The 23,926-nt window shown below is 53.4% G+C and overlaps 2 protein-coding genes across 6 annotated transcripts in view; one reads left to right on the forward strand and one right to left on the reverse strand.

Annotated features, from left to right (window-relative positions):
• The first annotated feature begins 153 nt into the window (after window positions 1–153).
• Window positions 154–3,725, forward strand: PTGER1 (prostaglandin E receptor 1). Of its 2 annotated transcripts, XM_073016862.1 has the most exons (3): window positions 154–553; window positions 1,475–2,433; window positions 2,992–3,725. In XM_073016862.1, the coding sequence occupies exons 2-3, from the start codon at window positions 1,492–1,494 to the stop codon at window positions 3,256–3,258; spliced, it is 1,209 nt and encodes a 402-aa protein (XP_072872963.1). In that variant the 5' UTR covers window positions 154–553; window positions 1,475–1,491; the 3' UTR covers window positions 3,259–3,725. The 2 variants fall into 2 exon arrangements, with proteins under 2 accessions (XP_072872963.1, XP_007993723.3); XM_007995532.3 differs by having other exon boundaries at window positions 154–2,433.
• Window positions 3,726–3,841: 116 nt separating this feature from the next.
• The window catches only part of PKN1 (protein kinase N1), a 46,564-nt gene continuing 26,479 nt past the window's right edge, over window positions 3,842–23,926 (reverse strand). For all 4 annotated transcript variants that reach the window (XM_007995529.3, XM_007995525.3, XM_007995528.3 and 1 more), the window contains 15 exons: window positions 18,669–18,778; window positions 18,434–18,577; window positions 12,497–12,572; window positions 12,269–12,410; window positions 12,085–12,178; window positions 8,039–8,121; window positions 7,883–7,958; window positions 7,705–7,796; window positions 6,166–6,342; window positions 5,867–5,929; window positions 5,694–5,770; window positions 5,377–5,519; window positions 4,999–5,106; window positions 4,830–4,910; window positions 3,842–4,114 (listed from right to left, as the gene is read on the reverse strand). In XM_007995529.3, the coding sequence (XP_007993720.3) occupies window positions 3,911–4,114; window positions 4,830–4,910; window positions 4,999–5,106; window positions 5,377–5,519; window positions 5,694–5,770; window positions 5,867–5,929; window positions 6,166–6,342; window positions 7,705–7,796; window positions 7,883–7,958; window positions 8,039–8,121; window positions 12,085–12,178; window positions 12,269–12,410; window positions 12,497–12,572; window positions 18,434–18,577; window positions 18,669–18,778 (1,670 nt within the window). In that variant the 3' untranslated portion in view covers window positions 3,842–3,910. The remainder of the gene's footprint in view (window positions 4,115–4,829; window positions 4,911–4,998; window positions 5,107–5,376; window positions 5,520–5,693; window positions 5,771–5,866; window positions 5,930–6,165; window positions 6,343–7,704; window positions 7,797–7,882; window positions 7,959–8,038; window positions 8,122–12,084; window positions 12,179–12,268; window positions 12,411–12,496; window positions 12,573–18,433; window positions 18,578–18,668; window positions 18,779–23,926) is intronic.

Below are 23,926 nucleotides of genomic sequence, written 5' to 3' on the forward strand. Positions count from 1 at the left end.
CCCACCAGCACCCACCCCAATGTCCATGAAGGCTTTAGCAGGGCAAGGGGGCATTGCTGCCCCCACAGAATTGGAGTTAGCCCCTCTAGTCCCAAAGCTCCAGGGAGGGGGGCAGTGGCACCCCCTGCAGCTGCCCCAGCCTGCCCCAGACGACACTCACATTTTCCAGTGTTTAGATTTTATCCACTTTATTAATGAGGCAAGAGGCCCGAGCCTTGGGGGAAGGGGGCTACTCCCGCCCTGCTGGGAGGAGGGGGTCACAGGGGGCCAGAACGACTCCAGGGAGCCTCCCTCCTCATGGAGGGAGCCGCTGGGGCCCAGAGTGGCCCCCATCCATTGCCAGGAGCAGAGAGGGGGGTCCCTGCCATTCCAGGCCCCAAGCGGGCGTGCGCGGGGTGGAGCGGCCCCTGGAGGCCAGCAAGGGCTGCGGGAGGAGCCGAGGAGCCGCCCCAGGAAGAGGGAGGGAGGAAGCGGCCTGCCGGAGAGCCAGGGCGCAGTGGGCAGCAGGGCTGAGCGGCCAGTGATGGGGACCCCGCATCCCAGGCAGTGCTGGGTAAGCGGGTTGCGCATGAGGGTCCCTGGCTGGGGAGGAGGAGGGCATGAAGGGGTGGGGCCATGGCCACCTGTCTGTCCATCCTGTGTCCCTGGGCTCTTCCCCCCGATCTGTGTGTCCCTGTCATCGTCTGTCCATCCTCTCTTCCCATCTGGCCTGGTGGACGGTTCCGCCCTTTCCACCCTCACCACCAGGATATCAAAGAGTGGATGGTCATGGCCTCTGGGGGCAGGGACATGGAGCGGAACCGTGGGCAGCCAGGGTGAGGCAGAGGTGATCGCGGTGGGGCCTGGCGAGAGACCGCAGTGGATCAGAGGCAGGTCCATGGGGCAGGGGTAGAGATGGGTCCATGGCACGGATGTAGTTGTGCCATGTGGGGTCGGAGATGGGTCCATGGGGGACAGGGACATGGCCGTGGGGAGAGATGTGCCCATGGTGGTAGAGATGGGGCTGGGGTATCTCGAGGATGGGACTGCAGTAAAGCTGATATGGGGAAAGTCAGGTAGGACCACAGGGGCAGAAATGGGTGAGACCTATCAGATGGAGCCACAGGCCCCAGGAATTTGCTACGGTGTAAAAATGGAAGGTGGGGGTCAGAGGGGGATCTGTGAGGCCCGGAGGCACTGGCAGAGATGCCTGAGGGCAGGGCTCGGGGGAATCTTGCAGGAAACCATGAAGGACAGAGAAGGGGCCAGTGGGGACAGAGGGAGGCCCTGGAGCAGGAGATGGGGCGGTGAGAGGCAAAAGAGAGGGAGGAGGGTTTCCAAATGGAGTGGCCAGGTCATTTGGAGTTGCCATAGGCAGAGGGGCTGCCTGATAACGCCAGGGAGTCAAACGGGCCTGATGTTCTGAGATGGCACCGTGGGCTGGTCCCCGCCCGGGCCCAGCCAGCCTCACTCTGCCCTCTTCTCCTCTACCCAGCACTCCCGGCGCCTGACATGAGCCCTTGCGGGCCCCTCAACCTGAGCCTGGCGGGCCAGGCGACCACATGCGCGGCGCCCTGGGTCCCCAACGCGTCGGCCGTGCCGCCGTCGGGCGCTTCGCCCGCGCTGCCCATCTTCTCCATGACGCTGGGCGCCGTGTCCAACCTGCTGGCGCTGGCGCTGCTGGCGCAGGCCGCGGGCCGCCTGCGACGCCGCCGCTCGGCCGCCACCTTCCTGCTGTTCGTGGCCAGCCTGCTGGCCACCGACCTGGCAGGCCACGTGATCCCGGGCGCGCTAGTGCTGCGCCTGTACACTGCGGGGCGCGCTCCGGCCGGCGGGGCCTGCCACTTCCTGGGCGGCTGCATGGTCTTCTTCGGCCTGTGCCCGCTGCTGCTGGGCTGCGGCATGGCGGTGGAGCGCTGCGTGGGCGTCACGCGGCCGCTGCTCCACGCCGCTCGGGTCTCGGTCTCCCGCGCGCGCCTGGCGCTGGCCGCGGTAGCTGCGGTGGCCTTAGCCGTCGCGCTGCTACCCCTGGCGCGCGTGGGCCGCTACGAGCTGCAGTACCCGGGCACGTGGTGCTTCATCGGCCTGGGTCCCTCCGGCGGCTGGCGCCAGGCACTGCTCGCCGGCCTCTTCGCCGGCCTCGGCCTGGTGGCTCTCCTCGCCGCGCTGGTGTGCAACACGCTCAGCGGCCTGGCCCTGCTACGCGCCCGCTGGCGACGCCGCTCCCGAGGGCCTCCCCCGGCCTCGGGCCCCGACAGCCGGCGTCGCTGGGGGGCGCGCGGACCCCGCTCGGCCTCCGCCTCGTCCGCCTCGTCCATCGCTTCAGCCTCCACAGCCTTTGGCGGCTCCCAGAGCCGCGGCTCGGCACGCAAAGCTCGCACCCACGACGTAGAGATGGTGGGCCAGCTTGTCGGTATCATGGTGGTGTCGTGCATCTGCTGGAGCCCAATGCTGGTGAGGGGCGCACCGGCCCCTCGAGCCACGCTCCTTCCCGCTCCCTCTCAACACCCTCCGCCCTTCGTTGTCCCAGGACACCTTGGGCCTCCGTCCTGGACCCAACCAAGGCCCCGGCCCCTGGAGACCCCATCCCACCTGCCCCGAAAGCCAGCATGGCCTTCTCCATCTGACCTGCCATCCTTCCTCCTAGCCCCCCTCTCTTCTTCCTTTTTGGGGTCTCTGTAGCGCACCCCGACCCACACAAGCCTCCTCTCCTGCCCAACCATTATAAGCCCCGCGCTTCATTCCCTAGTCCTTTCACCCAACCCCCTCGTTTTTCCTCTTTCCGGGACACCTGAGACTCCTCTCCGGCCGGAGCCTCCACCCACTGAAGGTGTTTGTTTTTTTGCCTCCCTCCTTTTTTCCCGCATCCCCTTCCCACCTGGATCCCGATTCACCCTGCCTGCGACGGCTCGCCCCTCCTCCCAGGCTTTTACCTTCCAGCCACGCCCCCACCATCCCTGCGCCCCTCTGCGCCCGCGCCCGCCAAACGGCTCACACCGGCTTCCCCCGCAGGTGTTGGTGGCGCTGGCCGTCGGGGGCTGGAGTTCTACCTCCCTGCAGCGGCCACTATTCCTGGCCGTGCGCCTTGCCTCCTGGAACCAGATCCTGGACCCTTGGGTGTACATCCTGCTGCGCCAGGCCGTGCTGCGCCAACTGCTTCGCTTCCTGCCCCCGAGGGCCGGGGCCAAGGGCGGCCCCGCGGGCCGGGGCCTAACCCCGAGCGCCTGGGAGGCCAGCTCGCTGCGCAGCTCCCGGCACAGCGGCCTTAGCCACTTCTAAGCACAACCGGAGGCCCAACGACGAAGCCAACCCACCCTGGGGCCGGGCCCAGGTGCGCGGCGCAGAGCCTTTGAGGAATAAAAAGCCATTCTGCGAGCCCAGACAGAGCGGTTAGTCCCGTCGGGGCTTCGGCATCCACTGGGGCCGCGCAAGGGGCAGCAGAGGCGCCAATGCGCTTCCAGGGTGGGTGCAGTTCCGGGGCCTACCAGAAGATGGCGCGGAGACACCGGGGTGCGGTTCTAGGAGGCTTGAGGGTGCCCGACCGTGGACTTCCGAAACCATTCTGCTCACTGTGGCTTTGAGTTCTTCCAATACAGCCCCAAAACCCTGTCCCCAAACCATTTTGCCCCATGTCCCTGGGCGCCCCCCAACACAATCCCCACCCCCTCCCATCTCAGCTTACCCACGCTCCCCACTATAAGAACAGCTCCGAGTCCACGCCGCCCCTTGATCCTCTTCAAATGACACCCCCATCACTGGAGACTCCCACGATCAACCAGCCACCTGCCCCCAAACGTCCACACCTCCAAGCACACCCCCACCGCCAATGACTGCACACAAGAAGACACGCAAGATGCATGGATCAGGCAAATCCCAAAGGCCTTTTTAAAAACTAACAGCTCTCGGGCAGGGGAAGGGGCAGGGGAGGGGGCTAGCAGCCCCCCGCCACGAAGTCGAAGTCCAGGAAGGCCGCCTGCTCCGCGGCTGTGAGGGGTCGCGCGTCACGGGGCAGGCTCAGTGTGGGGGCCTCCCCGGTGAACTCCTCATCAAAGTTGCTGACGTCGGTGCGGCCAGACAGCGTGGGCACAAAAGGCGGCGGCAGGCGCCGGGCCAACAGGGCTTCCCAGCCCAGAGTCTGCAGGGGAGGGAAGCGGAGGGGAGGGTCAGCCTAGGAGGCTGAGGAGGGGGCATGCTGCAGTGGGGACCAGTCCTAGGGCTTGGGGACCCCGGAGAGGAGTCATCATATAGGGAAAAGTGGGGTGGGGGGACTGGGGCTCAGGAGGGATCACCTGCGATAGCCTGGTGGAGAAGCGGGATTAGGAAACAGTGGAGGCCAGGCGTGGTAGCTCACATCTGTAATCCCAGAACTTTGGGAGGCTGAGGTGGGAGGATCACTTGAGGCCAGGAGTTCAAGACCAGCCTGGCCAAAGTGGCAAAATCCCGTCTCTACTAAAAATACAAAAATTAGCCAGCTGTGGTGGAGTGGTGGGTGCCTGTAATCCCAGCTACTCGGGAGGCTGAGGCAGGAGAATCCCATGAATCTGGGAGGCGGAGGTTGCAGTGGGCCGAGATTGAGCCACTGCACTCCAGCCTGGGCAACAGAGTGAGACCCTGGCTCAAAAAAAAAAAAAGAGGCAGAGGAAAGTGGAGATGTGGGATTAGGAGGGTCCCTGGGGGGAACAAAAGTGGAGGAGGGAAATCGGGGTGTCAAAGGAGGTGACGATGTTGCCCTGGAGGTGCAACGAGGCCTTTGAGGCAAAGCGGCTAGGCCTGGGGGGCGTCGGGTGTGGGGTGATGAATTGGCCCCGGGGGAGGGCCGGGGTCACTGAGGTCCTTGTGGGGAACCTCACCCTGAAGAAAGGCTGTTTCTTCACATCTTCTGCATCTCTCTCGCTAGATCCCAGCCTCCGCTCTGGGTTCCTCCGCAGCAGCTTGGAGGAAGGAGCACTGTGTCAGGATCTGTCCCCTTCTGGGCCCCAGTGCCCCTCCCCAGGCCTGCCCCACATGGGGGGTCCTCACCCTTCTCATGATGCCGATGGCTTCGGCGGACAGGAAGCGGGGGTAGCGGACCTCATCGTTGACGATGCTATCGAAGACCTCCTCCTCGTCATCCCCTGGGAATGGGGACTGGGGAGAGGGAGGCCCGGGGTGAATGGGGCCTCTCCTCTGGCTGCTCCAAACCCAGCCCGGCCTGAGCCTTACACTCTGCTGCAGCTCTTGGGTGCTGGCTAACTCGGGCAGGGAAATGTCCCATTTTATAGAGGCGGAAACTGAGGCCAGGGACGCAGAGCCAGCAGCCCTCAATCACACAGCACTTGGTGGAGGCAGACTTGGATCCCACCCTAGGGCACACGCAGTTTCCAGTGAGATCCGAGACACACAGGGGTGGGGTCTCACCTCGCCAACCAGCATCTCGTAGAGCAGCACACCCAGCCCCCACCAGTCCACAGCCCGCGTGTATGAAGTGTCCGTCAGCACCTCAGGGGCCAGGAACTCCGGGGTCCCACAAAATGTGCTGGTCCGGTCCCCATAGCCCATCCCTGGGGACAGCAAGGCCATGTGAGGTTATGGGGGCCAGAGGAGTCACTCAGCCCAATGTGGGGTTGTCCACACAGCCAGCCCTGTGCCAGGGTCAAGGTGCGGGGTACCCCAAGTAGGGTTAGGGACCCCATTCCTTCCCCCTCCTTTGTCTAATCCCGAGGCCAGTCCCTCACCCTCCTTGCAGAGGCCAAAGTCTGTGATCTTGACGTAGCCCTCGGTGTCCAGAAGCAAATTGTCCAACTTCAGGTCCCTGTTGGGGGTTGGGGGGTGGAAAGAGGGATGAGCGGGGGTCTGGGCCCTGTCCCCACAACGGGCAGTGTGCACATGCATGCGCGCACCCACACACCTGTAGACAATCTTGTGTTCATGAAGAAACTGTAGGCCCAGCACCACGCAGGCGGAATAAAAGCTGCAGAGAGAGAGAGACTGCTGAGAGGGGTGGGGCCACCCTGCAAGCAGGGAGGGTCACATAAGCCTGGCTCCCACATCCTCAAAAGCCCCCCCGTCTCCCCAAAGCTCTGGGAGGCTGGGGGAAGCAAGGCCTGAGGGTGGAGGGGGGAGAAGCAGGCTGCCAGCCTCTGGGGGGGACTGAAATGTCAGACGCTGTGGAGGGAGGCGGGGCCCGGGCTGGGGGGCCAGGCTCACACGGCACGGGGCTCAGAGAACACGTCGCTGTGGATGTGAAGCATCAGGTCCCCACCGGCCGAGTACTCCATCACGAAGCACACGTGCTCCGGTGTCTGGAAACAGCCAAAGAGGTTCACCAGGAAGGGATGTCCCGCATTGGTCACTGCCGCCAAGATCCGCTTCTCACACATCAGGCTGGGGAGGGGTGGGGGACAGAAGTCAGAGACCATGGCCGCCGCTTACCCCCGACTCCCAGACGGCAAGCAAAGCCCATACAGAGGGAAGCAGAACTGAGAAATGTCATCTCAGCACCTGGATACAGCCATGCCTGAAGGCAGCCCACTCCTGGACTTTTCTGATGCAGACCAATACATTTCTTTACTTGTTTCGGCCTTTCTGAGTTGGGTTCCTGATTATCAAAAGAATGCTGGGAAGACCAAGGACAATCTCAGTGCCTGTACTGAATGTTTAGAGGGGTTAGGCACTATGTACACAGCACCTGACAACCATGTGTGGAAGGCAGCAGCACTCCGCTTCTCCACATCAAGAGGGGTTCTTTTTTTTTTTTTTTTTTGTGAGACAGAGTCAAGCTGGAGCGCAGTGGCTCACTGCAACCTCTGCCTTCTGGGTTCAAGTGATTCTCCTGCCTCAGCCTCCCAAGTAGGTAGGACTACAGACACCCACTACCATGCCCGGCTGATTTTTGTATTTTTAGTATAGACGGGGTTTCACCATGTTGGCCATACTGGTCTCGATGTCCTGACCTCAGGTGATCCATGCACCTCGGCCTCCCAAAGTGCTGGGATTACAGGCGTAAGCCACAGTGCCTGGCAAAGAGGCTGAGGTTCTAAAGAGAGAAGTGACCTCCCCAGGATCTCCAAGCCCATGCTGCAGACGTGAGATTTGAACCCAGGATCCTGACCCCAAAGCAGAGACTGTATGTTTGCACCACGAAGGGCACAGGCTTCAGAACCTGAGTCTCTAGCTTTGAATCCTGGACCTGCTGCTTACTGGCTGTGTGACCTTGGATAAATTGCTCAACCTCTCTGTGCCATCAGTATTTACCTTATAGGGCAACATGGAGGAACAAACGAATAACTTCTATAAGAACTATTATTATCTTGGTATTAGGCTAGTAGGTATTACTGACTTTTTATTTGTTCTGAGACAGGGTCTCGCTCTGTTGCCCAGGCTGGAGTACAGCGATGTGATCTTAGCTCACTGCAACCTTGACCTACTGGGCTCAGGTGATCCTCCTATCTCAGCCTCATGAGTAGCTGGGGCTACAAGCATGTACCACCACACTCAGCTAATTATTTTGTATGTTTTGTAAAGATGGGGGTGTCGCCATGTTGCCCAGCCTGGTCTTGAAATTCTGAGCCCAAGTGATCCACCTGCCTCGGCCTCCCAGAGTGCTGGGATTACAGGTGAGAGCCACCGTGCCTGGCATTAGTGACCACTATGAGTCACTCTCCCTGCAGCTCCAAGGAGAGAACTGCTCTGTCATTTCCCAAAAGAGAAGACAGAGGTCCCCAGAGGACCACGGCAGGTCCCCACCTCTCCACCTCGTCTCGGGCCACAATGTCCCCTTTCTTCAGAGCCTTGATGGCGAACAGCTCCCCACTGGGCCGGAATTCGGAGAGCAGCACCTGGAACCACAGTGGGCAGGGGTGGTTTTAGCGGCCAGCCTGGGACCTGGGCGGGGGGTCTCCCAATTCCCTGCCCTCCACCTCACCTTCCCAAAGTGACCCCGGCCCAGCACCGCCAGGAACTTGAAATCCTCAAGGGTCAGGGGTGACTTCCTCAGAGGGCTGTGGAGAGAGGCCACTGGTGAGGACAAGGACAGCAGGCAGGGGTGGGTGGTGGGCAGGGGGCCGGGGAGTGGTGTCACCTGCACAGGGCGGGGCCTGGGGTCTCCTGGGTCTCCGAAGGCAGCTTGGGAGTGATGGAGGAGGATTCCTGGATCGGGGAGCTCTGTGGCGGAGAAGAGGCCAGAGTAAGGGGAGTCAGAGATGCCCTCATAACCACAACAGCCTCTGAGGCCCTGCAAGATCTGCCCCCGACCTCTCTGTCCTCACCTCTCCTCCCACGCGGCCCCTCACTCACTCTCCTCCAGCCACACGCCTGCACCGCCACGCCTGGCTAATTTTTGTACTTTTAGTAGAGATGGGGTTTCACCATGTTGGCCAGGCTGGTCTGGAACTCTTGACCTCAGGTGATCCACCCGCCTCGGCCTCCCAAAGTGCTGGGATTACAGACGTGAGCCACCACGCCCAGCCCGAATTTTCTTTCTTTTTTGTTTTTTTTAGAGACAGAGTCTTGCTCTGTCGCCCAGGATGGAGTGCAGTGGCACAGTCATAGCTCAGTGCAGCCTTCAACTCTACCTCCACCTCCTGAGTAGCTGGGACTAAAGGCTTGCACCACCATACCCAGCTAATTTTTTTTTTTGAGACTGAGTTTCATTCTTGTTACCCAGACTGGATGGAGTACAATGGCACGATCTCCGTTCACTGCAACCTCCGCCTCCCGGGTTCAAGTGATTCTCCTACCTCAGTCTCCCAAAGAGCTGAAATTATAGGCATGTACCACCAAGCCAGGCTAATTTTTTATATTTTTAGTAGAGATGGGGTTTCTCCATGTTGGTCAGGGTGGTCTCGAACTCCCAACCTCCGGTGATCTGCCCGCCTCAGCCTCCCAAAGTGCTGGGATTACAGACGTCAGCCACCACGCCTGGCCTAATTTTTGTAGAGATGGGGTCTTGTTCTGTTGCCCAGGCTAGTCTCAAACTTCTGGCTTCAAGCGATCCTCTTTGTTCAGCTTCCCAAGTAGCTGGGACTACAAGCGCAAGCCATCATGCCTGGCTCGACAATGTCCATTTTTTATTTTTTGAGACTGAGTCTCACTCTGTCACCCAGGTTGGGGTACGGTGGCATGATCTCGGCTCACTGCAACCTCTGCCTCCTGGGTTCAAGCAACTCTCCTGCCTTAGCCTCCCAAGTAGCTGGGACTACAGGCGCCTGCCACCATGCCCAGCTAATTTTTGGATTTTTAGTAGAGACGGGGTTTCACTTTGTTGGCCAGGCTGGTCTCGAACCCCTGACCTCGTGATCCGCCCACCCTGGACTCCCAAAGTGCTGGGATTACAGGCGTGAGCCACCGTGCCGGGCTGACAATGTGCATGTTTAGCTCAGCCAGCTATAGCCTGCACTATATGCACTGCCTGCCTGAGGAGAGAAATCGATTCTCACGCCTCCACCGAGTGCCCATTTCCCCACAACCTCCCCAGCATTATGTCATCAACCTTTTGGATTTTCTGCCACACTCATCTACTTTAATGAGGTATGTCATTTAATAGAATGCCATGAAGCATTTATTATTATTACTTCTACTTTCTTTTCTCTTTTTTTTTTTGTTTTTTTGAGACGGAGTCTCGCTCTGTCACCCAGGCTGGAGTGCAGTGGCACGATCTCGGCTCACTGCAAGCTCCGCCTCCCGGGTTCACGCCATTCTCCTGCCTCAGTCTCCTGAGTAGCTGGGACTATAAGGCGTCTGCCACCACATCCAGCTAATTTTTGGTATTTTTAGTAGAGACGGGGTTTCACCATGTTAGCCAGGATGGTCTCGATCTCCTGACCTCGTGATCCTGACCTCGGCCTCCCAAAGTGCTGAGATTATAGGCATGAGCCACCACGCCCAGCCTATTACTTCTACTTTCTAAAAAATTAGATATATAAAAAATGAGCCGGGTGTGGTGGTACATGCCTGTAGTCCCAGCTACTTGGGAGGCTGAAGTGGGAGGATCACCTGAGCTCAGGAGGTTGAGGCTGCAGTGAGCCATGATTGCACAACTGCACTCTAGCCTGGGTGGCAGAACAAGACCCCGTCTCAAAACAAAACAAAACAAAACAAAAAGATAAAAGATAAAATGCATTCAGGCTGGGTGCAGTGGCTCATACCTGTAATCCCAGCACTTTAGGAGGCCGAGGCAGGGAGATCACTTGAGGTCAGGAGTTCAAGACCAGCCTGGCCGACATGGTGAAACCCTGTCTCTACTAAAAACAAAAACTAGTCGGGCATGGTGGCACATGCCTGTAGTCCCAGCTATTCGGAGGCTGAGGCATGGGCATCCTTTGAATCTGGGAGGCAGAGATTGGAGTGAGCGGAGATTGGAGTGAGCTGAGATCGTGCCACTGCATTCCAATGAAACAGAGTGAGACTGTGTCTCAAAATAAAGAAAGAAAGAAAATGCATTCAGTGAGGTGGGCAAGAGGAACAGGTTACATATGCATCCACCCAGGAAACCATCTGTCAGTCTAGGAGTTGGCAAATGTTGGCTGGTGGGCTAACCCATTTTTATAAAGTTTGTAAGAGCTAGGAAAGGCTTTCATTTTTTTTTTTTTTTTTTTTTTTTAAAGAGATGCAGTGGCTGGACGCAGTGGCTCACACCTATAATCCCAGCACTTTGGGAGGCTGAGGCGGGCAGATCACCTGAGGTCAGGAGTTCAAGACTAGCCTGGTCAACAAGGTGAAACCCCGTCTCTATTAAAAATAGAAAAATTAGCTGGGTGTGGTGGCGCACACTTGTAGTCCTAGCTACTCGGGTGGCTGAGGCAGGAGAATTCCTTGAACCCAGGAGGTGGAGGCTGCAGTGAGCCCAGATCACACTACTGCACTCCAGCCTGGGCAACAGAGTGAGACTCCATCTCAAAAAAAAAAGATGGAGTTTCACCATGTTGTTCAGGCTGGACTCCAACTCCTGGACTCAAGTCATCCTCCTGCCTCAGCCTCCCAAGTAGCTGGGACCACAGGTGAAGTGATTTTTGCATTTTTAAATCGTTGGGGGGAAAAAAAGTAAAAAGAGGAATAATATTTCATTGCCCGTGAAAGTTCTACGATGTTCAGACTTCCGTGTGAACTACCAATCAGGTTTTACCGGAATGGAGACACGCTTATGGTGTACGAATCGTCTGTGGCTGCTTTCCAACTACAAAGCAGACAGGGACTGTCTAGCCCACAAAGCCAAAAATATTGACTCTCTGGCCCTTTCCGGAAAATGCATGCTGACCTCTGACCTAGATCAAGACAAGGAACATCTCCATCACCCAGCAGGTCCCCTTGTGGCTCCTCTTGTGGCAAGAACCTCTGCCTAGAGCACAGCACTCTCTCGATCACTCTGTCATCGACATGAGTTTTAAATATGCTCGTTCTGCAAAGCGGTACACTGAGGCACAGAGAGGTGAAGCGCAGCGCCAAGAGGTGGCAGGGCAGGGATGGGAACCCAGGCGGTCCAGCCCCCGAGCTCACAGTTTTATTTATTTATTTTTATTTTTTGAGACGCAGTCTCGCTCTGTCACCCAGGTTGGAGCGCAGTTGGCATGATCTTGGCTCACTGCAACCTCTGCCTCTCAGGTTCAACTGCCCCAGTTGCCCGGGTAGCTGGGATTACAGGTGCCCACCACCGCACCCGGCTAATTCTTATATTTTTAGTAGAGACGGGGTTTCATTGCGTTGGCCAGGCTGGTCTTGAACTCCTGGCCTCAGCCTCCCAAAGTGCTGGGATTACAGGTGTGAGCCACTGCGCCCGGCCTGTTTTATTTTTTGAGATAAGATTTCCCTATGTTGCCCAGGCTGCCGTGCAGGGGCAGGATCATGGCTCACCGTGGCTCACTGTGTTGCCCAGGCTGGTCTCAAACTCCTGGGCTCCAGCAATCCTCCCATGTCAGCCTCCCAGAAGTGCTGGGATTATAGGCATGAGCCGTTTGTTAACCAGGATGGAGATCTGGGCACAGGTTTTAACCAGCATAGAGATCTGGGCCCTGGTTCTGCCACAGACATGCTGTGGGGCTCCAGGGAAGTTCCTAGTGGTCTCTGAGCCTGGAGCAGGACCCCTGACGCTGCCCAGGCCAGGCCTAGCGGGGGAGAAGGAGGGACCCTCACCAGGCTTGATGGGCGGGAAGGAGGATCCCGCGAGCTCTTCTGAGGTGAGCCGTCCGAGTCAGTGCCGAGGTTCAGCTTCTCCACCGATATGTCACTGCCGCAGACGAGAGGAGGGTGTGTCTGGGACCCAGGACCCTCGCAGGCTTCAAGGGGCAGCCGGGACCCTGGGGCCCTCCTTCCTTACCCCGTGGTCCGGGCCTCAGATCCCGGAGAAGCCCCAGGGCTGAAGGTGCCTGTGCCCGTGGCATTGGGGATGAGCCTCCGGAGCAGCCGCACCCACGTGGCGACGTCGATGTTCATCTGCCTAGCGCGCTGGAACGCCTTCCCTGGGGGGACGGGGGCAGGCATCACCCTCCATGACACTCCCAGGACCCCTGGCCTCTCCCCCAGGAGGCCTGGAGCACCCTCTCACCTTGCTGCTTGGAGAAAATTTTCTTCTGCCGTCGGAGCCGAGGAATCCTCTCAATGACAGGGTTGTGGAAGGTGACCTGGGAGAAGTGACCAAACGGTGAGGACCCCTGCCCACCTGCAGGCAGACAGCTTGGTAAGGAAGCCCCTAGGAGCACGGGTGTGCGTGCCCCAGTGGGGTTCTGGTCATGTGGCATCAGATTCAACCCGAGTACCAGGTGACAATGAAGAGGCCATCAGTGCCACCCACGGCTCCCCTCCTGAGGGACGTCCTGGAAAAGCAAGAAGCAGACAACCGGGTCCCCTTCTAGAGATGGGGAGAGAGCATCTGATCCAACAAGACTGACAGACAGCGACCACAAACGGACGCCACACCATCCCACACCCCGATTCCCCACATGTGCTCCCAGACCCCAGACCTGCAGTAGCAGCAACACCTGGGAACTTGCTAGAAACGCAGGTTTCCAGGCCCCCCCTTTGACCTACTGAGCCAGAAACACGGAGTGGAGGAAGCGCGCTCTGTGTGTGTGTGTGTGTGTGTGTGTGTGTGTGTGTGTGTGTGTATCTATACATATATATATATATATATATATATATATATTTTTTTTTTTTTTTTTTTAGACAGGGTCTTGCTCCATTGCCCAGGCTGGAGTATAGTAGTGCAGTCTCGGCTCACTGAAGCCTCCACCTCCCAGGCTCAAGCGATTCTCCCACCTCAGCCTCCTGAGTAGCTGGGACTACAGGCATGCACCTCCATGCCTGGCAAATAGTTGTATTTTTTACAGAGACGGAGTTTCACCATGTTGGCCAGGCTGGTCCTAAACTCCTGGGCTCAAGTGATCTGCCCACTGTGACCTCCCAAAGTGCTGGGATTACAGGCGTGAGCCACTGCGCCCGGCCTTAAAGCACTCAATATTTCAACAAGTCCCCAGGAAACGCTGGTGCCCACCCATCTACGGAAGTCACCCATCAAGTTTAATTCTCCCAACTCTAACACAATTTCTAGAAGATGCCGAAGTCACAGAACTGCAGTGTCTGGTACGGTTTCACATGTGGCGATTTAAATTTAAATTAGTGAAAATGTCAGTGAAATTAAAACTTTGAGCCGGGCGTGGTGGCTCACGCCTGTAATCCCAGCACTTTGGGAGGCTGAGGTGGGTGGATCACGAGGTTAGGAGATCGAGACCATCCTGGCTAACACGGTGAAACCCCATCTTTACTAAAAATACAAAAAATTAGCCGGGCGTGGTGGTGGGTGCCTGTAGTCCCAGCTACATGGGAGGCTGAGGCAGGAGAATGGTGTGAACCCGGGAGGCAGAGCTTGCAGTGAGCTGAGATCGTGCCACTCACTCCAGCCTGGGCGACAGAGCGAGACTCTGTCTCAAAAAAAAAACCAAACCAAACCAAACCAAAACAAAAACTTTGGTTCCCTGGTCGCTCGGGTTGCATTTCAGATAGAGAACATTTCCATCTACAACAGAACTCAGCCACTGTGGGTACATCAACAACAGAGCTGCAGAAAGTTCCCTTTTTTTTTTGAGATTCTGTTGCCCAGGCTGGAATGCAGTGGCGCAATCTGGGCTCACCACAACCTCCACCTCCCAGACACTAGAGATTCTCCTGCCTCAGTCTCCCGAGTAGCTGGGGTTATAGGCACCCACCACCATGCCCAGCTTTCTTTTTTTTTTTTTTTTTGAGACAGAGCCTCACTCTGTTGCTCAGGTTGGAGTGCAGTGGTGCGATCTTGGCTCACTGCAACCTCCGCCTCCCCGATTCAAGCGATTCTCCTGCCTCAGCCTCCCAAGTAACTGGCATTACAGGCATGTGCCACCACGCCCAGCTAATTTTTGTATTTTTAGTAGAGACTGTGTTTCTCCATGTTGGCCAGGTTGGTCTTGAACTCCTGACCTCAGGTGATCTGCCTGCCTGACCCTCCCAAAGTGCTGGGATGACAGGCGTGAGCCACCACACCCAGCCTAATTTTTATATTTTTGGTAAAGACGGGGTTTCACCATGTTGGCCAGGCTGGTCTCAAACTCCTGACCTCAAATGATCCATCAGCCTCAGCCTCCCAAAGTGCTGGGATTACAGGCGTGAGCCACAGCGCCCAGCCAGAGCTGCAGAAAGTTCTATGGAATGGTGCTTCTGTAGAGGCATAAGAACAAAATAGAATGCCACAGAGAGACCTTGAAGGCGAGGAGAAACGCTTTAGAATGTGTCCCCCAGGTCACCCACCATCACTTTCCATTTGATTTGGGCTGTGTTCTGAATGGGAGAACAATTTCAAAGCTCTGCCATCTGAGTCAACCTTTCTCCACGTCCCTTTCTTTCTTTCTTTTGAGACAGAGTTTCGCTCTCGTTGCCCAGGCTGGAGTGCAATGGTGTGATCTCGGCTCACTGCAACCTTCGCCTTCAGGTTCAAGCGATTCTCCTGCCTCAGCCTCCTGAGTAGCTGGGATTACAGGCGCCTGCCACCACACCCGGCTAATTTTGTATTTTTAGTAAAGACAGGGTTTCACCATGTTGACTAGGCTGGTCTCAAACTCCTGACCTGGTGATCTGCCTGCCTCGGCCTCCCAAAGTGCTGGGATTACAGGCGTGAGCCACCGTGCCCGGACCAGCCCCTTTCTTTCAGTGGTGCTTGATGGTCAGACCAGGGGAGAACCTCTGCTTGGGGATATGGATATAGAGAGATGGATAAATAGACACAGAAAGAGACAGATATAGATGCAGGTAGATAGAGAGGGGCATGGATGGAAGGGTAGTTACAGATAGAGTAAGAGAGAGAGGCCGATAGAAGCAGGGATACATACAGATAGAAAGAAGGATGGATGGATGGATGGATAGATAGATACAGCTATCGAGATAAAAAGAGAGAGAGGAACAGATAGATATAGACGGGGATAGATAGAGACAGAGAGAGGAAAGGGTAGATATAAACAGAGATAGAGGAATATACAGAGATGGATGGATAGAGGGATAAGCATAGATAAGATAAATGGATGGATGGATAAGATGATAGATAATATAGATGGATAGATAGATAATATGGATAGATAATATAGACAGATGGGTAAATGGAAAGATAGATTAGTTGATAGATAATATAGATAGATGGATGGATAGATCTAGCTACAGAGAGAAAAATTAGAGGCACAGATAGATACAGAGAGGGATAAATAAAGATAAAGGAATGGGTAGATATATATAGAGAGAAATATACAGAGATGGATGGATGGATGATGCATGTATAAGATTGATGGATAAGATGACTGACAGATAATAGAGACGTATGCATGGAAAAATAGATTGGTTGATAGATAATATATAGAGAGATAGATAAAGGGATAGATGGATTAGATAAATAGGTAATATAGATACCTAATATAGATGGATACATAGATAAGACAGATAGATAATATAGGTTTATCTATCAATGGATAAAGGATGCATTGATAAGATGGCTGGGCCGGGCGCGGTGGCTCACGCCTGTAATCCCAGCACTTTGGGAGGCTGAGGCGGGCAGATCACGAGGTCAGGAGATCAAGACCATCCTGGCTAACATGGTGAAATGCTGTCTCCACTAAAAATACAAAAAATTAGCTGGGCATGGTAGCGGGCGCCTGTAGTCCCAGCTACCTGGGAGGCTGAGGCAGGAGAATGGCGTGAACCCGGGAGGCAGAGTTTGCAGTCAGCCGAGATCGCACCACTGCACTCCAGCCTGGGCGACAGAGCGAGACTCCGTCTCAAAAAAAAAAAAAAAAAGATGGATGGATGAATGCATAGACAGACAGACAGAGTGGATGGATGGACAGGTATGTGGGTAAATAATAGATAATATGTGTTTATACATATATAAGTAATCTATTATGTATATATGTAAAATGGGGTACACATATAGGTCAGCGGAAGATTAAGAGTTTTTTAGGATAATTTGGCTAAATGAGGGGTCAAGTCACTTTCCTTCTCTGTGCCCTAGTTTCCTCCTCTGTCAAATTTGAGTGATAACAGTCCCTCTTTTGCGAGTTGGTTGTGAGAATTAAAAAGTTCACGTCGCCAAAGCACTCGCTACACAGCCTGGCTTATGCTAGGGGAACTCAGCTAGAAATGTCATTCGGACCAGGGGTTCCCAGCCAGGGAGCACTAAACAATGTCTGGAGACCTCTGGGCTGCCAAAACTCAGGGGGAGCGGGTGCTACTGACATCCTGTAAGCAGTGGGCAGAGGTGCTGCTAAACATCCTCTAGTGCACAGGACAGCCCCACCACAGAGGATGATGTGGCCTCAGATGTCAACAGTGCCAAGGGGAGGCCACCTCAATTCAGACCTTCACCCTCCCACGGCTGTGGAAGGAATCGCTTTCTCTTGACTGCGGCTCTGGTAGCAATCACCACGATATGTTGCCAGGTTTTGTATCACTTTTCCGGCTGGATGAAATTTTATAATTTATTTCCTTTTTTCTTTAAACATTTCTAAATTTGGAAATCAGCTTCTTCTTTTCTTTTTTTTTTTTTTTAAATATCTTGCCTCAGAACAAAACCAATCCCAGCTAAGGTTATATCACTGATGTGGCTAATTAGAAGTTCTTTTCTTCTTCTTTTTTTTTTTTTTTGAGACAAAGTCTCACTTTTGTTGCCCAGGCTGGGGTGCGATCTCAGCTCACTGCAACCTCCGTCTCCTGGGTTCAAGCAATTCTCCTGCCTCAGCCTCCCGAGTAGCTGGGATTACAGGTGCCCACTACCATGCCCAGCTAATTTTTGTATTTGTAATAGAGATGGGGTTTCACCATGTTGACCAGGCTCGTCTGGAACTCCTGGCCTCAAGTGATCCACCTGCCTCGGCCTCCCAAAGTGCTGGGATTACAGGTGTGAGCCACCGCGCCCAGTCAAGGTGTGCTTTTCTATCAAGGTTCAGAGACAGATCTAAAATGTATCTTCCCCTTCTAGAATACACTGATCTAAAACATACCTGCCACTTCTAAAGGAGCCTGATCTAAAACTATCTTTCCGTACTAAGAGAAACCAGATCTAAAACATATCTTATGCTTCTAAAAGAGCCTGATCTAAAATGTACCTTCCCCTTCTAGAACAGACAGATCTTTTATTTTATTTTTGAGATGGAGTCTCGCTCTGTTGCCCAGGCTGGAGTGCAGTGGTGGGATTTTAGCTCACTGCAGCCTCCGTCTCCCGGGTTCAAGCGATTCTCCTGTCTCAGCCTCCCGAGTAGCCGGGACTAAAGGCACGTGCCACCACACCCAGCTAATTTTGTATTTTTAGTTGAGATGCGGTTTCACCATGTTGGCCAAGCTGGTCTCCCTGACCTCAGGTGATCCACCTGCCTCGGCCTTCCAAAGCGCTGGGATTACAGGCATAAGCCACCACGCCCAGCCTAGAACAGGCAGATCTAAAGCCTATCTTCCCTTTCTAGAAGAGCCTGATCGAAAACATACATTTCCCTCTACAAGATATCTATTTAAAATGTATCTTCCCCTTCTAGAAGAGGTAGATCTAAAACATATCTCCCCCTTTTAGAAAAACCTGACCTAAAACATGCCTTCCCCTTCCAGAAAAGGCAAATCTAAAACGTATCTTCCCTTTCTAGAAGAGCATGATCTAAAGCCTATCTTCCCTTTCTAGAAAAGCCTGATCTAAAACATCTTTCCCTTCTAGAAAAAAGCAGCTCTAAAACGTCTCTTCCCCTTCTAGAAGAGCCTGACCTAAAACATATCTTCTCCTTCTAGAAAAGGCAGAGTTAAAACATATCCTCTGTTTCTAGAAGGGCTGGATCTAAAATGTGTTTTCCTCTTCTAGAAGAGCCTGACCTAAATCGTATCTTCCCCTTCTGGAAGAGCCAGACCTAAAACATATTTTCCCCTTCTAGGAAACTGGGGATGGGGGAGTGAGGGAGAAGAAGCACTTTCTCAGGATCGGGGCGGGCTGTACCTCGGCCACCAGGCAGCCCTGGGGTTCCATGTCCAGCTGCACCTCATGCCTCTCGTTGTCCAAGAAATCCTCCAACTTCAGGAATTTGAGGGCACACAGGCCCCGCTGGTCCCGCCAGAACACAGCCAACTCCAGTTCCCGTGCCTGGAGGGAGAGGAAGAGGGCCGTCACTCAGGGTGCCAGAGGCATGGAACCCCTCCTCCTCCGGGCCCTGTTGTCCTCCAGCGCAGCTCACCCTCTCCAGCTCCAGAGTGAAGCTCTGGTCCCAGGCATTGGGGCCACATGGCTTCCAAGACGTCTGCCCCACCACTGTGTTATCCAGCTTAAGCACAGTGCTGACTTCACCTGAAATGGGGGAGAGGGCCCAGTCAGAAAATGCTGGCAGCGGCCAGGCAAGGTGGCTCATGCCTGCAATCCCGGTACTTTAGGAAGTCGAGGCAGGCAGATCAATTGAGGCCAGGAGTTCAAGACCAGCCTGGCCATGATGGCAAAACCCCATCTCTACTGAAAATACAAAAAATTAGCTGGGTGTGGTGGCGCATGCCCGTAATGCCAGCTACTCGGGAGGTTGACGCAGGATAATCACTTGAACCCAGGAGGCAGAGGTTGTAGTGAGCCGAGATCATGCTACTGCACTCCAGCCTGGGTGACACAGCGAGACGAAAGAGAGAGAGAGAAAGAGAGAAAGAAAACAGAAAAGAAAAATGGCCATGCACAGTGGCTCGTGCCTGTAATCTCAACACTTTGGGAGGCTGAGGCAGGTGGATCACCTGAGATCGGAAGTTTGAGACCTGCCTGACCAACATGGTGAAACCCCGTGTCTGCTAAAAATACAAAATTACCCAGGTGTGGTGGCGCATGCCTGTAATCCCAGTTACTCGGGAGGCTGAGGCAGGAGAATCACTTGAACCCAGGAGGCCGAGGTTGCAGTGAGCTGAGATCACGCCACTGCACTCCAACCTGGGCAACAAGAGCGAAGCTCTATCTCAAAAAAAAAAAGAAAAAAGAAAGAAAGAAAATGCTGGCAGAAAGGGGCAGGTCTATTATCTTTTTCTTTCTTTTTTTTTTGGTAGAGATGAGTCTTGTTATGTTGACTATGCTGGTCTCAAACTCCTAGCCTCAGGTGATATTCTCCTGCCTCAGCCTCCCAAGTATCTGGGATTACAGGCATAAGCCACCAGGCCTGGCTGTCTGCTATCTTTTTAAAATAAATCCTCCTCTCCATTACTTTTCTCCAACTGTGGAGTTTTGCATTTGACATTGAAGGCTTTTTTTTTTTTTTTTTTTTTTTTTTTGAGATGGAGTCTCGCTCTGTAGCCCAGGCTGGAGTGCAGTGGCGCGATCTCAGCTCACTGTAAGCTCCGCCTCCCGGGATCACACCATTCTCCTGCCTCAGCCTCCTGAGTAGCTGGGACTACAGGTGCCCGCCACCGCGCTCGGCTAATTTTTTGTATTTTTAGTAGAGACAGGGTTTCACCGTGGTCTCGATCTCCTGACCTTGTGATCCGCTCACCTTGGCCTCCCAAAGTGCTGGGATTACAGGCGTGAGCCACTGCGCCTGGCTGACGTTGAAGCCTTTAATCCAGTTGATTTTTTTTTACCATGGTGTGAGGTGAGGCAGGGATCCAAATTCAGTTTTATTCTACATGGAAGTCCCAGCAACATACTCCTAAGAATTTATTTATTCATTTATTTTTTGAGCCAGAGCCTCTCTCTGTCATCCAGGCACGAGTGCAGTGGCACAATCTCAGCTCACTGCAACTTCCACCTCCTGGGTTCAAGCAATTCTCGTGCCTCAGCCTCCAAAGTAGCTCAGACTACGGGCACACACTGCCATGCCCAGCTAATTTTTGTGTTTTTAGTAGAGATGGGTTTTTGCCATGTTGGCTAGGCTGGTCTTGAACTCCCGACCTCAAGTGATCACTGGCCTTGGCCTCCCACAGTGCTGGGATTAAAGGCGTGAGCCACCATGCCCAGGCCCTCCTAAGAATTTACCCTAGCAAAATGCATGCATGTATACATCAGTAGATACATTTATATAAAGTATATATATAAAACGGTCCAAAATAGAGGCATCCCACAGTCCATTAACAGGAGAATTAATATTTTAAAACTGCGATACACTCTTAGTAGCTAAAGTACAAAATTGCTGATATTTAACTATTTTTTTTTTTGGTTTCAGAAAAAGGCAATTCGATATGGCTCAGTCTAACATAATGGATTATTAAGCAGGAATAAATATGAATTAACTATAGCTTCTCAAAACAAAATGGATGAGTCTCCCAAAACAATGCTTTTTTTGTTTGGTTGGTTTTGTTTTTGTGCATTTTTTTGTAGGATGGGGTTTCATCATGTTGCCCAGGCTGGGCTCAAATTCCTTGGCTCAAGCAATCCCTCCACCTCGGCCTCCCAAAGTGCTGGGATTACAGGCTTGAGTCACTATGCCTAGCCCCGAAACAATGTTGAATGAAAAAAGCCATGTGATAGAATACAGTCTATATGAGCCTATCAATGTAAACTTCTAATACCAGGCAAAATTAAACTAAAGTTTTTGGAGATGCAAACATGGAATTCTACAACTGCGAATTATAGCAAGGAAATGATAAAAGTCGGGACAGTAGTCACCTCTACGGCAGAGGAAGGAGCTGGAATTGGGGAGGAGACAGGAGGGGGCTTCTGGAGAGCTGGAAATATTCTATTTCTTTTCCTTTTTTTTTTTTTTTTTTAAGATGGGGTCTCGCTCAGTTGCCCAGGCTGGAACGCAGTGGTGCAATCACGGCTCACTGTAGCCTTGACCTCCTGTATTCAAGTGATCCTCCCACTTCAGCCTCCCGAGTAGCTGGGACTGCAGGCATAAGCCACCATGCCCACATCTGGTTAATTTTTGGTTGGTCTGTCTTTGCTTTTTTTCCCTTTAGTTTTCTTTTTTTCTGTGACACAGACGCAGGAAGGCCTGATGACATGTGCCCCATTTTTTTTATTATTTGTAAAGACAAGGTCTTGCTGTGTTGCCCACGCTGGTCTTGAACTCGTGGGTTCAAGTGATCCTCCTGCAAATCCCAAATTGCTGGGATTCCAGGCACGAGCTGTGTCCCCTGGCTGCCATATTCTATTTGCTAATGCAGGTGGTGGTAACATGGGTGTCTGCTCTCCCGTGACTCCTCTCCACACTCCCTTTTTTTTTTTTTTTTTTTTTGTACATATATATTAATTTTCTTTCTTTGTCCTTTCTTTAGCTGCGAGATTAGGAATCAAATTTTCTTTTAAAAAAATTATGGCCGGCCGATATCGGTGGCTCATGCCTGTAATCCCAGCACTTTAGGAGGCCGAGGCGGGTGGATCACGAGGTCAGGAGATCGAGACCATCCTGGCTAACACGGTGAAACCCCGTCTCTACTAAAAATACAAAAAAAAAAAATTAGCCGGGCGCGGTGGCGGGCACCTGTAGTCCCAGCTACTCGGGAGGCTGAGGCAGGAGAATGGCGAGAACCCAGGAGGCGGAGCTTGCAGTGAGCCGAGATCGCGCCACTGCACTCCAGCCTGGGCGACTGAGCAAGACTCCGTCTCAAAAAAAAAAAAAATTATGGCCAACATGGCGAAACCCCGTCTCCACTAAAAATACAAAGATTAGAAAATTAGGGCCGGGCGCGGTGGCTCACGCCTGTAATCCCAGCATTTTGGGAGGCCGAGATGGGCGGATCACGAGGTCAGGAGATCGAGACCATCCTGACTAACACGGTGAAACCCCGTCTCTACTAAAAATACAAAAATTAGCCGGGCGCGGTGGCGGGCGTCTGTAGTCCCAGCCACACGGGAGGCTGAGGCAGGAGAATGGCGTGAACCCGGGAGGCGGAGCTTGCAGTGAGTGGAGATTGCGCCACCGCACTCCAGCCTGGGCGACAGAGCAAGACTCCGTCTCAAAAAAAAAAAAAAAAAAAAAAAAAAAAAAGAAAATTAGCCGGGCGTGGTGGCACACGCCTGTAATCCCAGCTACTTGGGTGGCTGAGACAAGAGAATCGCTCAAACTGAGGAGGCAGAGGTTGCAGGGAGCTGAGACCGTGCCACTGCACTCCAGTCTGGGCAGCAGAGCGAGACTCCGTCTCAAGAAAAAACAAAATTATGGTAAAATACATATAACATAAAATTTACCATCGTAATCATTTTTAAGTGTCCAGTTCGGTGGCATAAAGTACATTCACGTTGCTGTGCAACCATTACCACCATCCATCTCCGGAACTTTCAGCTTACAAAACCCAAACTCTGTCCAAATGAAATAATAAACTCCCCATTCCCCCTCCCTCTACTCCCCAGCATCCATCATTCTACTTTCTGTCTCTGTGAATCTGACTACTCTAGGAACCTCGTATAACTGGAATCATACAATATTTGTCTTTTGGGGACTGGCTTATTTCACTTAGACTAATATCCTCAAGGTTCATCTATGTTGCACGATGAGACAGGATTTCTTTCCTTTTTTTTTTTTGAGACAGAGTCTCACTCTGTCACCCAGGTTGGAGTGCAGTGGCATGATCTTGGCTCACTGCAACCTCCGCCTCCTGGGCTCAAGCGATTTTCCTCCCTAGTAGCTGGGATTACAGGCGTGCGCCACCACCCCTGGCTAATTTTTGTATTTTTAATAGAGACAGGGTTTCACCATGTTGCCCAGCCTGGTCTCGCACTCCTGAGCTCAAGTGATCCACCTGCCTTGCCTCCCAAAGTGCTGGAATTACAGGCAGGAGCCACTGCGCCTGGCAGGATTTCTTTCCTTTTTATTTTATTTTATTTTATTTTATTTTATTTTATTTTATTTTATTTTATTTTTTTTGAGACGGAGTCTCGCTCTGAGGCCCAGGCTGGAGTGCAGTGGCCAGATCTCAGCTCACTGCAAGCTCCACCTCCCGGGTTCACGCCATTCTCCTGCCTCAGCCCCCCAGTAGCTGGGACTACAGGCGCCCGCCACCTCGCCCGGCTAGTTTTTTGTATTTTTTAGTAGAGATGGGGTTTCACCGTGTCAGCCAGGATGGTCTCGATCTCCTGACCTCGTGATCCACCCATCTCGGCCTCCCAAAGTGCTGGGATTACAGGCTTGAGCCACCGCGCCCGGCCTCTTTCCTTTTTAAATCGGAGTAATGTTCCATTGTACGGCCGGCCCCCGTTTTGTTTATCCATTCATCTACTGGTGGACACCGGGTTGCTTCCATTTTTGGCTTTCATAGTGCTGCTGTGAACACAGGTATACAAATATCTCTGAGACCCTTTTTTAAAAAAATATTTTTCTATCACTAGTTTTAAAACCGACAAAAATTATATATTTATCATGTACAACATGTTGTTTTGAAATATGTATACATTATGGAACGTCCGAGGCCCTGTTTTTAATTCTTTTGGGGATATGCCCAGAAGTAGCTTTGGATCATATGGTTATTCTTGGTTGTTTTTTTTTTTTTTTTTCTTCTTTTTTTTTTGAGACAGAGTCTCATTCTGTCACCCAGG

Source organism: Chlorocebus sabaeus, chromosome 6, assembly GCF_047675955.1.
Source record: "Chlorocebus sabaeus isolate Y175 chromosome 6, mChlSab1.0.hap1, whole genome shotgun sequence".
NCBI classification, from domain to species: Eukaryota; Metazoa; Chordata; class Mammalia; order Primates; family Cercopithecidae; genus Chlorocebus; species Chlorocebus sabaeus.